Raw genomic sequence first — 12,165 nt, 5'->3', positions numbered from 1 at the left:
TGGTGTTTGTTTACCCGAGACTTTAGATCAGTAAGTCCATTTACCAAAATTTAAATAAAAGATAACAATCTTTTATTTGAATCGTTCCTTCATTTGCCGGTTCATGGATTCAGGTTGTTTCTGTGTTCAACCACACTGTTTTTCTCGGGGATTAGAACAAGTCAGTACTAGAAATAAGATTATTGTGTTATGTATATTTATGAATGTGTATTTGTAATTGTTTTCTGTGGATTTTATCAAATCATTGCTTTCTACCCACTTCAACCCCATGTTCAGAGGGAAGAACAAATTTGAATGGTCAGCGCCCTCGGCGGCAAAACGCCTAAGTTCGTCGCCAATTTATATTTACCGACATTCCAGTATATTTCACTACATTTCAATAACATTTCTATTGAATATTTTGAAAAACTGATTCATACAATAACTGAAAAACTAATTTATAAGCTGGTGTAATATTTGGAATTAACATTAAAAATAAGTTCTTCCTAAAACTTTTATCCAAAGAGAAGGATGATTAGTTGATGGTAAGTGAAACTTACCATCACATAAGTTCCACTTACCATTACTGTTGAACCAATAATAATCCAAACCAATTTGAGAATTTTACCGTAGATGGCACCACCAACTTTTTCTTTTTTAGCAAATTTAAAAAAACGTGCGGGACGCAGTTGATAATAATTAAAACTAAATGCTTACATGCCCAAAACCAATTACCTACATAAACTATAACTTTCTCTTCAATTCTTTATTCGTATTTCTAGGCACAGTTTATTACATAAAATATCAATTCATTCCATGCATAATTAAAAAAGTTAAATGACGGATATTTATACAGTTGTTTTATAAATTAAAAATTTCACTCAAGTTCGTAGTCTGAACGTTTTCGTTTCTTCAAGTTAGCTGTAATTTCAGAAGGAAGGATGCTATTAGTACCCATTTTCAACCACTCTAACAATCGAACTTTAGCCTTTCTTCCATGCAGAAAAAGATCTCTTTCAAGTCGAGGAAGTTGAGTCTCCAATGTTGGATCCGATATTGGATTTTGAGCCCAATCCATAACTAATCGAAAACGAGACTTAAATGTCTGAAAGTAAAGAAATATAATATATAAATTACTGGAGTCTATAAACCAATTTTTAATTTAATATAGCTGCAATTAGAAGATCTTACCTGTAACAAACTTTCAGTTATCTGGTCGGATTCTCTGTCACCAAATTTCTGCACATGAATTCCCAACTCATAGAAGTAAGGATTCCATTTGCTTAAAGTAACAGCATCTGCATCTGCTTCTAAAATTTCCCTAAAAAAAATATAAACAAAAGAAGTAAAAGCAAAAATATGTACGCATGAAACAAAATTTGTGTACATCTAATAATAATAAAACCCATACCTGTATCCTTCTTTAAATATATTTGGTATTTGAACAGTGACTACAGGATTCTGCAGGTTTTTCAATGACTCTGCTAACCATAATGGAAACTCCAGTTTTGATCCCACCTTTATATTTTCAGACTGGGACGATGAATCCAAAAAGCCTTAAATGATGGGCATAAAACTGAAGTTTTAAAATTATTACAGTATATAATAAAATGGTATTCATACAAGTCAGCAGTTCAGACTTTTTACATTTATTTATTATGTGTAATGGTGATACTATTTGGCGGCAAATTAATAACAATATAGTTTGGTTAGGATGGCTAAGGTTAGTAAACATAAAGCAAAGACTACCTAGTCCCGGCAATTCTACTTCGATTTTGCAAGATATACGTTCTTCGGAGCTCAAAATATCGTTTATTGCAAAATAATTGGGCGAATAACTTTGAAGGCATGCCATTTCACGAGTAGCGCGGGAATTGGCGGGAATATTGTTATTGTTGTCAGAGAGGTTGGATTTTTCACGCACATGCATTGATGTCAGGGATGGCTCCCGCCTCTCACTGGCGCATGCTTTTTAGGACGATTAAAGGCGCCAGTTTTCTAGTCGTATTCGATCTTTGACATATGTCAAAGGTTCATATATTTTTAAATCCATTGTGATCCATGGACGTTCATGGTAAATACCAAACGCTTCTCTACACTGAAGATTTCATAATGGTGTTTGTGGGGCTCGCAGATACGTTCTAACCTATATATTTGTTATGTATACTAGCGCCACCTACTTGTCTCCGAATATCTAAAAACATGTGAAAACATGTATTCAAGGTATTACATCTAGATCGAATGTTGTTACCTTTAAAATAACTGTAATTTTGTGTTTAATATGACGAGAGACTTTTAAAACTAGTGTATCGTTTTTACTCGATCAATTGTGCGTAATAATTTCGTAAATATGGATCAAGATAACTGTTCGGTGACTTGCTCTGTGATAATAGAACAAACGGACTTGCATGGCTCGATTCAAAAGAAGTTAAATCATCGAACGGCAACTCTACGTTTAGTTAGAAATAATTTTCGTGAAATGTTCGTCGAAATACGAGCCGAGAAATCAAACCTAGTAACGAAGCTGCCGCTAAAGTCCATCTCCGTTTTTAACAAATTTATGACTGATGGGAAAGCTTCTATAAAGTTTAAGGATGATAATTGTACGCTATTCTTGTCGAATGCACCGACTACTCAACTAATCAATTTTTTGAAGACAATATACATCAAAATAACGAACCAGTCAGGACAGGGATTGAAAAATCCATTGAAAGAGAAACTACTTTCTAATAAGTCGTTGGGTGGCCATCAGGAAATTAGTCCTGCAACAAGTGCAGAGGTAAACAGGGCCAAAGAGAGGGCTATCGGCGTTTCACGTGCAACAATTACTACACCATCCCCTAGTGCTGCAAAGAAGAGGAAACGTACAGATGAAAATGGGATAAGAAGCACTTCTGCGAAGAAACTTTATGAAAATCCGACAGTGACACAAATTACAGAAGAACAAAGCAAAGTTTTAAATGCGGTAGTGAGTGGAAAAAATGTATTTTTTACTGGGAGTGCTGGTACTGGTAAATCATTTCTACTGAAAAAAATAATAGCAGCGCTTCCTCCTGATGCTACAATGGCTACAGCAAGTACTGGAGTTGCAGCTTGTCATATAGGTGGGATTACTTTACACCAGTTTGCAGGAATAGGCCTGGGAACTGCTCAGTTAGGAAGATGTTACCAAATGGCTGCTCGTAATTCTGCTAGCTTCTGGAGAAAAACAAAACATTTGATAATCGATGAGATTTCTATGGTTGAGGCAACATATTTTGAAAAAATTGAAGCTGTTGCTAGGCATATACGTAGAAATGAAAGACCTTTTGGTGGGATACAACTGATTTTATGTGGAGACTTCTTTCAATTACCACCTGTCTCTAGAGATAAAACAGCAAAATTCTGTTTTCAAAGTGAAGCATGGGAAAAGTGTGTACACTTTAATTTTGAACTACGAACTGTTCATAGACAGAAGGACCCTGAGTTTATAAATATTTTGAATAATATTAGGATAGGTAGAATCACAGACAATATTGTGGAAACTCTTAAAGCAACAGCTAAACAAAAAATTGAGAACAATGGAATTTTAGCAACAAGACTTTGTTCTCATGTAAATGAAGCTGAAGAGATTAATGAGTTTCAATTAAACGAATTGAAAGGTGAATCCAAAGTATTCATAGCTCAAGACTCTGATCAATCTATGACTACAACCATGAATCAACAGTTAAATGTTCCTGGAAAACTTACATTGAAAGAAGGTGCCCAAGTTATGTTACTGAAAAATATAAATATTTCTAATGGTCTAGTAAATGGAGCCAGGGGTGTAGTTATCAAGTTTGTGGATAATGTACCAGTAGTTCAATTTAAATCAGGTATTCAATATCATGCAAAGCCAGAGAAGTGGAACTTAAAAACCAATATAGGAACTGTTGTTTATAGGAAACAAGTTCCACTTAAACTGGCATGGGCCTTTTCTATTCATAAAAGTCAGGGTTTGACATTAGATTGTGTTGAAATGTGTTTAGCAAGAGTCTTTGATGCTGGTCAGTCATATGTAGCTTTATCGCGAGCGCAAAGTTTGGAATCGTTACGAGTTCTAGATTTTAATAGTCAACAAGTATGGGCGCATACCGACGTACTTTTATTCTATAAGAAATTCAGAAGAAATTTACAGGAAATGGAAATGATTCCCTTGGGGAAAAAACAGAAAACATGATTGTATTTGTATTGTTGTATCCTTCATTCAACACGAAAAAAAACTGAAAACAAAATCGCGCGACATGACGAAAGCTTATTGGCCGACGTTTGTGGTATTCATTGGCACTGGAATAATAAAATAAAAACAAAGATTTTTGTATCCTTTATTAAAAAAAGTAAAAGTATAAGTTATTAAATTATTTCACATTCAATTATTATAACAAGACGTAGATGTATTTATTTTTCACTTTTTTACAAATGTTACGGAGCCGCGCATTCATTTATTCTAGGTACGTTAATAGTCGTCAACAGTTATTTCTATTGGTGGTATATAACGCCATGTATGCCCAGCATTTATTAATTCCGAACAAAGTATTGGTGTATTTGGGGCTGATTCTTTACTGCAACACTGAATATCTATTTTATATTGTCCAGCCGTGAAGAATACAACACGACATTCGTGATAAACTCTTCCATATTCTTGTAACTGAAAAAAACATTTATTAAAACAAATCAAATATTGCAATATTTGTATTATTAAAATAACTCACAGCTGGAAGTATAACTTTGTTTGCACCAGCGATTGATAGCCTCGTTTCTAATTGATAATTATTAACTCCATTATGATGATCTTGATAGAAATTAATAGACAATATAAGATCGCTCAATGGATGTTTCAAAGCATTACATATCCCTATTCCAATGCTAACACATTCGCCTAAACTACATGTAAGTTCATCTTGTGCCTTTACAAGTGCATCATTTATTTTTATTTCTAGAAGAACCATTTAACAATTATTAATTTAATTCGATAATTAATAAATGAAAATTTTATGTATAATCTATGATTAAAATATACCCCATTGTAAAGGACTCATTCTAACGAGGTCTAACATATCTTGAGTGAGAGTAATGCCGGATAGGGTTGCTTTCCCAATTGATTCTGTGCCTAATAATTGCCACCGTAAATCAACTAACGAGGCAATGTGTTCTGAACAAATTTGTTGAAGTTCTCCAATATCACCGACTCCATTTAACTATGAATAAGATACGAAGTAAAGTTGCATTTGCATTTTCGTACTTCTACACACACGAAAAATTGTTTATTACCATAGATAATTTATTGAGCGGGCATCGATCAACTGGTACAGGAATTCTACACGGTTCTTTTCCCTCCATATATATACATTTAGTTTGTGTATAATGTAATTCCATTTCATGATTGGTCATATTTGTTAAATCTAATACGAGATAAAACTGCGATGGCCTGAAAATATATTTTACAAATATTGCGTGTATCTGAACACTTCAACTACCGACTTGTTACTTACGTTTCTGCTGGAAGTACATCCCAATTTGTAATTTGTACGCTAGGTAACATTTCAATGGTTACAAACACAGACGAAGTACGGCAATAACCTGCCGTTAAACCGTTACCACCTGAGTACTTTATTTTTAATTGACCCTCGATAACATTTGAAGTATGTAACGGAACAGCAAGTTTCGATAAACGCGAACTGGCCATGGAAGAGTTACCAGAGTGAGAACTTAAGCCTGATCTAAACGAGGAAGTTAGCTCGGATTGTCGCTTGGTATGCGATGGAGAACTTAATCTAGATGGTAACGAACTGTGTCCCGAATGAGACATTAAACTGCTTGGCTGACTAAGATATGTACTGCTGGTAATGTCTAAAAAGTATCCACGTGAATATTAATGAAAATGTTATTTTATAAAAAAAAATGTAAGTGAATATAAATAATGGTACCATTCCGGGATGTAGATGCTATAAAATCTGTAGCCGCGTACAAATATAAGGTAAGACTCGCACTGACACCAGGTTGTAAAGGTAATTGTGACATTAAGTTTTCATCGTTCCATTTGAATATTTTGTTTTCGGTTATCGTATCTAGTGTAGATTGTACCGATAGTTCTATAGTTTCAATAGGAACTTGGCCGGAATTTGTAATAGTTACAGTACACTCAGCACTATAGCAGGATAAACGGATATTGTGTTGAATTTAAAAAGTATAGTTTATGTATATTAGAAATGTTTATGTATATTGAAACATACCTTTCACCACCATAGAGTGATATACTTGCACTAGTTACTATATTATCTCCAGAACTGAAACTTGCAGTTTGAGGTAAACTTGTGGCCACTTCTATCCTTGGTAAGGCTGGAACTACTTCAACGGTATATTGAGGATGAGCCATTCCTTCCATGGACCTTAATCTGCAGTTAGATTTCACTCCTAATGTATGCGTACTAAAGCCGAGTATTTCTAAGTCTCCAATTTCTTTAGGCCTTCCTGCTAACGTTACCGCAATTGGTCCTGACTCAGCAGGAAGCGTAATACTCTCCGGGATTGATTCAAATACTATTCCATTTGTAAGGAGTCTCATATTAGACACATGAAGTTCAAATGGTAAGGGATTAATAAGTTGCATTGATACTTCACAAATATCACCCTCAACCCATAAGTAATCTGTAACCATGTATACATTTTGTAAAAGCAAGCATTATTTTCTGTAAACGATGTAGTGTATGTGTCTTAATAATTTAAACATGAACACACCAACTTTACTTTTGGATGTATTTTTTCTCTCTAATGAACCAAAATTAATTGGTGTAAATAGAAAAGGCCCATGGTCTTCCTTGACTCTTTCAATTTTTTGAGGCTGAAGATGTGGTTGCATATTTTTCAAAACGAACGATTTTGTTTTTGGAATATTTGTTAGATTAGCAGGTGGTATAACTGTTCCAGAATCTAAAACCTATTGGAAGAAATTCATTTTTCCTAATCGTTGTAAGTCACGAATTTTTAATACAGTTTTGCAATGCTTACGAGTGGTACAGGTGCACCTTCACACTGTTGAGATACATTTTGAAGCTGTAGCGCAGTTTCCTTGCGTTCGTTAGGCGTCAAATAGTTATACATTGTTTGAAGTAAAAATGTCATATGTCTTGTAGCAAGTGCTGGATTACCCATACGGTTAGCAGCAACAACAAGTTCATTTATTACTTGTATTTGAATAACTGGCCAACCCCTATGTGTATCTATGTAAACGAATTTTTGTTTAGATTTACTTACTATAACGTTATTAAAAAAAGTAGTATTGTCATAATAAAAATTACCGGGAGACATGTCAATAGGATCTAAAGATAGCTTAAATCCAGAAGTAGCTTGTAGCATTAAATTATAACATTGCTGCCAATCTGGGTTGGGATTATTTTGAGACACATGTCTTGTTGCAGCTAATCTTAAGCAAAAAGATGCTTTTCTTATAAAACCAAAACTTATATATAAATCTGACAATGTGGTAAATCGATCAATCTGAAATGTTGCAGATATGTACTTCCATTGTAGTTGATAAGTTGGTAATTTTCTCGGTGTAGTTACTTACTTTCTCTTGTTCACTTAATGGTAAATTTATAAGTACAACATTATTTAAATATGAAGCAGCTTGTAAAGTGCAATTTTGCTCTATAGAAATCCTTGTAGCTTTAAAACTAGCTTCTGTCTCTATTATTCCAGCATATTGATATTTGCTATAATGAACTATTGCTTCACGGTATTTCTTTGATATTTCTTCAGGTAGCAAAATATGTGGCATATTGCTCTTTACTACTTCTACAGCAGGTGGTGATGGTAAAGCATTAACCGCTTGTGAACCTCGTCTAAATATGATAAATCATTACCAATTCTACTCCAAAAACAACAAATTTGTATATTTCAGATGACTTTTTGTTTCTGTATGTTTAAACAAAAAGCATAAGTGTAAATTATACATACCTCTGCTTACCTGGACTTCCTTCTTGAAGGGAAGAGTTTCTTTGCAATGGAAGACTTCTACACATATTTGGATATAACACTAAAGCAGATGCTGCACATAAACCTTCAAATGCTGCTCCTAGCCATAGCCAATCATTAACAGCTTGTAACACACTGGCTGCAGAATTATAGTTGCTTAAAGCATCTGCTGGAAGTCCAGCTTGAAGACATAAATCACCTAAATGTTTAGTCATACGACCTACACATCTTTTTCTATTATTTCTGGATTCTAAATCTAATCCTATAAAATCTTTCTTTTCAAAAGGTGCTAACAAAAGGGAAACCCTATCTATTTTTTCTCTGGACCTTTCCAATCTTTTGGATTCCAGAATCCAAAACAGAGAATTAAGGCACTCCATAATGTGAACTTCAAGATCAGAGCAGACCTCATCGGTATAAAATACACCACGTGTTTTGAAGTTTGAAGGAGTGCTAAATGACAGTGGTGGTTCGTGTGGATTGTTTGATTCCACCGGCCCAAAAAGTATAGCACGTGAATCATATAGTGTTGCAGTGTATTTTACTTTTAAGGTTTCGTGAACTCTACATAATTCGTTGAGTTCAGCTTGGTTGTCATATTTTCCAAATGTGATTAATCCTAATAGTCTTCTGTGCGTTTGAAAATCTCCCCAATCATTGTTTTCCACTGGATGTTCTTTGACAAATCTAGCAATGATTTCACGGGTTCCACCTGTAGAATCGGCGACAGTAAATCTGCTACCTGCTTTAATTATTCGTTCGCATAACCTGGTGACAGTTTTTTGTTTGATTTGTGTACCAATGGGCCTCAGGAGCAAAAGTAGGGCCGCATGATCGTGAGCAGTTTGCTCGTAATCGGGATGAGACATTTTATTGTCGGGTACCGGACTCGACAAAATAACACTGATAGCCGAGCGCATTTATGTCACTCACTACCCTAATGGTACACACGTGTCCATTAATTTTTGCCGTTTGAGGGGAATATAATATGTCAAAAGCATCCCCTCTTGCTTTTTGGCAAGCTTCCAGCGTAGATAAGAAATATTCAAGTCGCACAGGTAACGATAACCCTTCTTACTGTAATGTAACAGCTGTATGACGAATCTTGAACCCGATAATTAAATCCGATATACTCCACATAACATCACACTCTCTCAATTCTGCTTGCTACGCAAGCAACATGGTAATCAGAAACTACCATGTTCAAAATAGATCAAACACGCGTGCGTAAGTTGAATGAAGTATAAACACGCGTGCGTAAGTTACGCAGCGTAACTGAAAACTTACTAGCCACTATTTACTAGCAGAGCCTTTGTGTAGTGTAGAGGAATAATAAACAAGAAACTTTGAAAACTTTTTTGTGTATAATACTTTATTGTTGTCTTAAGCTATATAACTTATAGATCATAACATTGGCACATTAATAAACAAAATGGGTATAAAACTTACTGATTACAGTACTATGTTCCAGAATAGTGATTACACATATAGTTTAGTATAATAAAATAAAGATTGCAATAACATTGTCGAGATAAGTATTCATATATAGATATATGTACAAGATAAAACTGCATAGAAAAGTATTAACGTTATAGAGACTTTTAAAACATACAACTATTAATACATATGGTCATATATAATTCGGTAAGACGATGGTCATAATCCAAGAGTAAACAGTAACTATATATATTCCATCTAATTTGTATATAATTGCTATTATAATTACGATCTTATTTCATGAAGAGATAATTATCATAACCAATCTATTAAAAATATATATACTTTGGTCCTAAAAATGCAATTATAAATACGTAATATTTGAAATTAATTCAATTAATAATTATTAAATATTCATTGGCCATAAACGTGTGTGCGATTTAAAAATTCATTTCACAACATAAACATAACTGAAATGATGGATAACATCAAACTGCTTTTATCAAATTCTTAGTTAAAAAAGAATCCGATTATTATGAAGTAATATATTAACTATGTAACCAATGCAGTAAATATAAACACCGTTGTACTTGTAATTTAATGCTTATGTTAAGCATTTCTTCTATCGACGAAAAATGCGTAAGGTATCGTGTGTAGATCTGCATAGTATTAAAGCAAATTTGAAGTCGTCAATCATTTGAATGGATATCGCGGATGGATTTACGTCCGCTTAAACATCTGGTATAGAATGATCCATGAGTGTTTTTAATAAACTGGTATTCATTCTGAAAGAAAATTTTTTTGTTAGTATTTGTGATTTCATACAATTAAATATGTTATTATATTTTAACATGAACGTACTTTTTAATCATGTGATCATACATATACGACGGAATAATTGTTACGGTAATAATGTTTCCACCATTTTCAATCTCCGCCGTGATTTCTTTATCTTTCAGTCCGATAACATTCTGAAACATTTTACATAAACTTAAAATTTATGTATTTTACCGATCGAATCAAATTCGTCGATCCATAAGTTTGTAATATACCTTTCCGTTAACTTCTACTATTTGATGATCCGTTAGTAGCCCATTTCGAGCGGCTGAGGAATCTTTAATCAATGCAATTATCTTTCCATTTTTAAACTGAAATCCGATATGTCCATTGCTGTTTTTGTGCATGGTTACTGTACGTTCAAATGGTCTGAAATGAATTTAGTAGCAATATTTAAATTATAAGAAACGTTCACTTTCTTTGCAATTTAAGAACATTATAAACATTTAAAAATTAAAAACAAATTATTTAACCTGTCGCGTATACCGACTCTGATCCCGTTTACATCGGCATTTCTCAGCATTTTATGAACTTGTTCCATCGTATATCCAGCGACGTATTCGTCGTTGATACTTAAAATTTGATCGCCGAATCGTAATCCAGCAAGTGCAGCTGGAGAATTCTGACTTACAAGACACACAAAGATACCATTGCTCACAGCATGTACTCTTAAGCCAATTTTACCATTTCTGTCTTTGCATAATATTATCTATAATAATCAAGTAATAATACCAGAACAGCAGCTGCAATAATTGTTTCTTACATATATAGATATGCATACACATGAAATTACTTACCTGTCTTATACCATTTGTAACTTGTGCCCTTTGCAATCCTAAGGATTCTCCAGATAATGGTGCAACCATGCCTGCTAATGGTCCTGATGGCGCAGGTATACTAATTTCCATCTGAAATGTAAAATTAGACTTTAATATGTTTATAATTATATATTTAATGCCATGTTACTTACACTTTTACGATTCACAAGAGCATATTCAGGCATATTCTGTGCTATCACTTCCTCTGTAAGCTCCATCCCCATGTATTCTCCTAGCGAAGGATACAAAATACTAGATGGATTATAGGCAGGTGCAGATGGCAGAACATTATGTTGTTCGTATGGTATGGTGGGAATATCAGGGTATTGTGACTCTGCTAGCAGCTGTTCAGCCTATAGATGAAATATTTTTATATTATTTGTAATTCTGCAACCAAATGTTGAAATTCTATGATTTACCTTCATCATGTGGTCCACTTTCATATCTTCAAGAGTAGGATACAGAGACATTTTGTACAGATTTTTCTATAAATAAACATGCACAAATTAATTGGATAAAAATAATTAAATGAATTGATCTGAAAATTTTTGTTTTACTTTGAAATGTAATAATATGGAAACAATGAGAAACATTCAGTGATAACACATATGGGACTAATGTTCAGCAGATGATTATCTGCATACCAATCTAATGAATATGCCGCATATTTAACAAACTTTGGAGTTACAAATAAGTTCTCATATTTTACCTTTTAAATGTAGTTAATAAAATGCAACTCTTGGCTTGTAATAAGGAAGCTCCCGAATAGTAATTGCACTATGTTATGTAAACAAGATGCAAATGGCAGAATTTCAGACGTACCGCAGGTATTTTTCGAATAGAATTGATAAGCCACAAATGATGACACACAATGACAACACTTCTTAGAAGTGGACTGAAGTGGATAGCGAAACGTCAGTTCCGTCGCAACAGCTGATTCATTGGTCTATTGCTGTGTACAATATACAATCGCAAACAAACGATTGGATCGATTCCTCCAGTCATATGACATCGTACCATAGAGTACTCTTATAGAGTTGAAACTCTTGTCGAAATTTTTGGTGTTTCGATCACTATGCATCCACCGTTCACGAAGCCGTTC

At 33.9% G+C, this 12,165-nt stretch overlaps 4 protein-coding genes across 6 annotated transcripts; 1 reads left to right on the top strand and 3 right to left on the bottom strand.

The window, feature by feature from the left end:
- Positions 1 to 730: 730 nt before the first annotated feature.
- Positions 731 to 1,897, bottom strand: LOC128885727 (DNA replication complex GINS protein PSF3). 2 transcript variants are annotated; one of them, XM_054139947.1, is made up of 4 exons: positions 1,627 to 1,897; positions 1,391 to 1,535; positions 1,171 to 1,300; positions 731 to 1,084 (listed from the first exon to the last, which is right to left on the bottom strand). In XM_054139947.1, exons 1-4 carry the CDS (start codon positions 1,832 to 1,834, stop codon positions 857 to 859), a joined length of 711 nt encoding a protein of 236 aa, XP_053995922.1. In that variant the 5' UTR covers positions 1,835 to 1,897; the 3' UTR covers positions 731 to 856. The 2 variants fall into 2 exon arrangements, with proteins under 2 accessions (XP_053995922.1, XP_053995931.1); XM_054139956.1 differs by having other exon boundaries at positions 1,729 to 1,897.
- A 7-nt stretch (positions 1,898 to 1,904) lies between these two features.
- Positions 1,905 to 4,035, top strand: LOC128885434 (ATP-dependent DNA helicase PIF1). The gene is made up of 2 exons (XM_054139487.1): positions 1,905 to 3,833; positions 3,901 to 4,035. Exons 1-2 carry the CDS (start codon positions 2,330 to 2,332, stop codon positions 3,957 to 3,959), a joined length of 1,563 nt encoding a protein of 520 aa, XP_053995462.1. The 5' UTR covers positions 1,905 to 2,329; the 3' UTR covers positions 3,960 to 4,035.
- A 271-nt stretch (positions 4,036 to 4,306) lies between these two features.
- On the bottom strand, positions 4,307 to 9,198 carry LOC128885271 (protein brunelleschi). 2 transcript variants are annotated; one of them, XM_054139241.1, is made up of 12 exons: positions 7,954 to 9,198; positions 7,565 to 7,838; positions 7,296 to 7,494; positions 7,006 to 7,217; positions 6,736 to 6,934; positions 6,231 to 6,645; positions 5,925 to 6,145; positions 5,490 to 5,847; positions 5,269 to 5,425; positions 5,018 to 5,195; positions 4,710 to 4,933; positions 4,307 to 4,645 (listed from the first exon to the last, which is right to left on the bottom strand). In XM_054139241.1, exons 1-12 carry the CDS (start codon positions 8,889 to 8,891, stop codon positions 4,454 to 4,456), a joined length of 3,567 nt encoding a protein of 1,188 aa, XP_053995216.1. In that variant the 5' UTR covers positions 8,892 to 9,198; the 3' UTR covers positions 4,307 to 4,453. The 2 variants fall into 2 exon arrangements, with proteins under 2 accessions (XP_053995216.1, XP_053995225.1); XM_054139250.1 differs by having other exon boundaries at positions 7,964 to 8,095.
- Positions 9,199 to 9,342: 144 nt separating this feature from the next.
- Positions 9,343 to 12,052, bottom strand: LOC128885688 (syntenin-1-like). The gene is made up of 8 exons (XM_054139875.1): positions 11,773 to 12,052; positions 11,483 to 11,548; positions 11,216 to 11,416; positions 11,043 to 11,153; positions 10,719 to 10,954; positions 10,461 to 10,614; positions 10,270 to 10,379; positions 9,343 to 10,193 (listed from the first exon to the last, which is right to left on the bottom strand). The coding sequence occupies exons 2-8, from the start codon at positions 11,531 to 11,533 to the stop codon at positions 10,139 to 10,141; spliced, it is 918 nt and encodes a 305-aa protein (XP_053995850.1). The 5' UTR covers positions 11,534 to 11,548; positions 11,773 to 12,052; the 3' UTR covers positions 9,343 to 10,138.
- Between the last annotated feature and the right edge of the window lie 113 nt (positions 12,053 to 12,165).

This window comes from Hylaeus anthracinus, unplaced genomic scaffold (genome assembly GCF_026225885.1).
Source record: "Hylaeus anthracinus isolate JK02 unplaced genomic scaffold, UHH_iyHylAnth1.0_haploid 0, whole genome shotgun sequence".
Lineage (NCBI taxonomy): Eukaryota > Metazoa > Arthropoda > Insecta > Hymenoptera > Colletidae > Hylaeus > Hylaeus anthracinus.
Note: the sequence above shows the minus strand (reverse complement) of the source record. Positions and strands in the feature narration are given on the sequence as shown.

Excerpts from the sequence above, each read along its gene's own strand:
- LOC128885271 (XM_054139241.1), bottom strand. The coding sequence starts at position 8,891 with ATGCGCTCGGCTATCAGTGTTATTTTGTCGAGTCCGGTACCCGACAAT. Across the intron at positions 6,646-6,735 it reads TACATCCAAAAGTAAAGTTG|ATTACTTATGGGTTGAGGGT; the intron begins GTGTGTTCATGT and ends ACATGGTTACAG. Across the intron at positions 5,196-5,268 it reads CGCTCAATAAATTATCTATG|TTAAATGGAGTCGGTGATAT; the intron begins GTAATAAACAAT and ends TCTTATTCATAG.
- LOC128885688 (XM_054139875.1), bottom strand. The coding sequence starts at position 11,533 with ATGTCTCTGTATCCTACTCTTGAAGATATGAAAGTGGACCACATGATG. Across the intron at positions 10,380-10,460 it reads TAGTAGAAGTTAACGGAAAG|AATGTTATCGGACTGAAAGA; the intron begins GTATATTACAAA and ends AAAATGTTTCAG. Across the intron at positions 10,194-10,269 it reads TATGATCACATGATTAAAAA|AATGAATACCAGTTTATTAA; the intron begins GTACGTTCATGT and ends ATTTTCTTTCAG.
- LOC128885727 (XM_054139947.1), bottom strand. The coding sequence starts at position 1,834 with ATGGCATGCCTTCAAAGTTATTCGCCCAATTATTTTGCAATAAACGAT. Across the intron at positions 1,301-1,390 it reads ATATTTAAAGAAGGATACAG|GGAAATTTTAGAAGCAGATG; the intron begins GTATGGGTTTTA and ends TATTTTTTTTAG. Across the intron at positions 1,085-1,170 it reads TAACTGAAAGTTTGTTACAG|ACATTTAAGTCTCGTTTTCG; the intron begins GTAAGATCTTCT and ends CTTTACTTTCAG.
- LOC128885434 (XM_054139487.1), top strand. The coding sequence starts at position 2,330 with ATGGATCAAGATAACTGTTCGGTGACTTGCTCTGTGATAATAGAACAA. Across the intron at positions 3,834-3,900 it reads AGTAGTTCAATTTAAATCAG|GAAACAAGTTCCACTTAAAC; the intron begins GTATTCAATATC and ends TGTTGTTTATAG.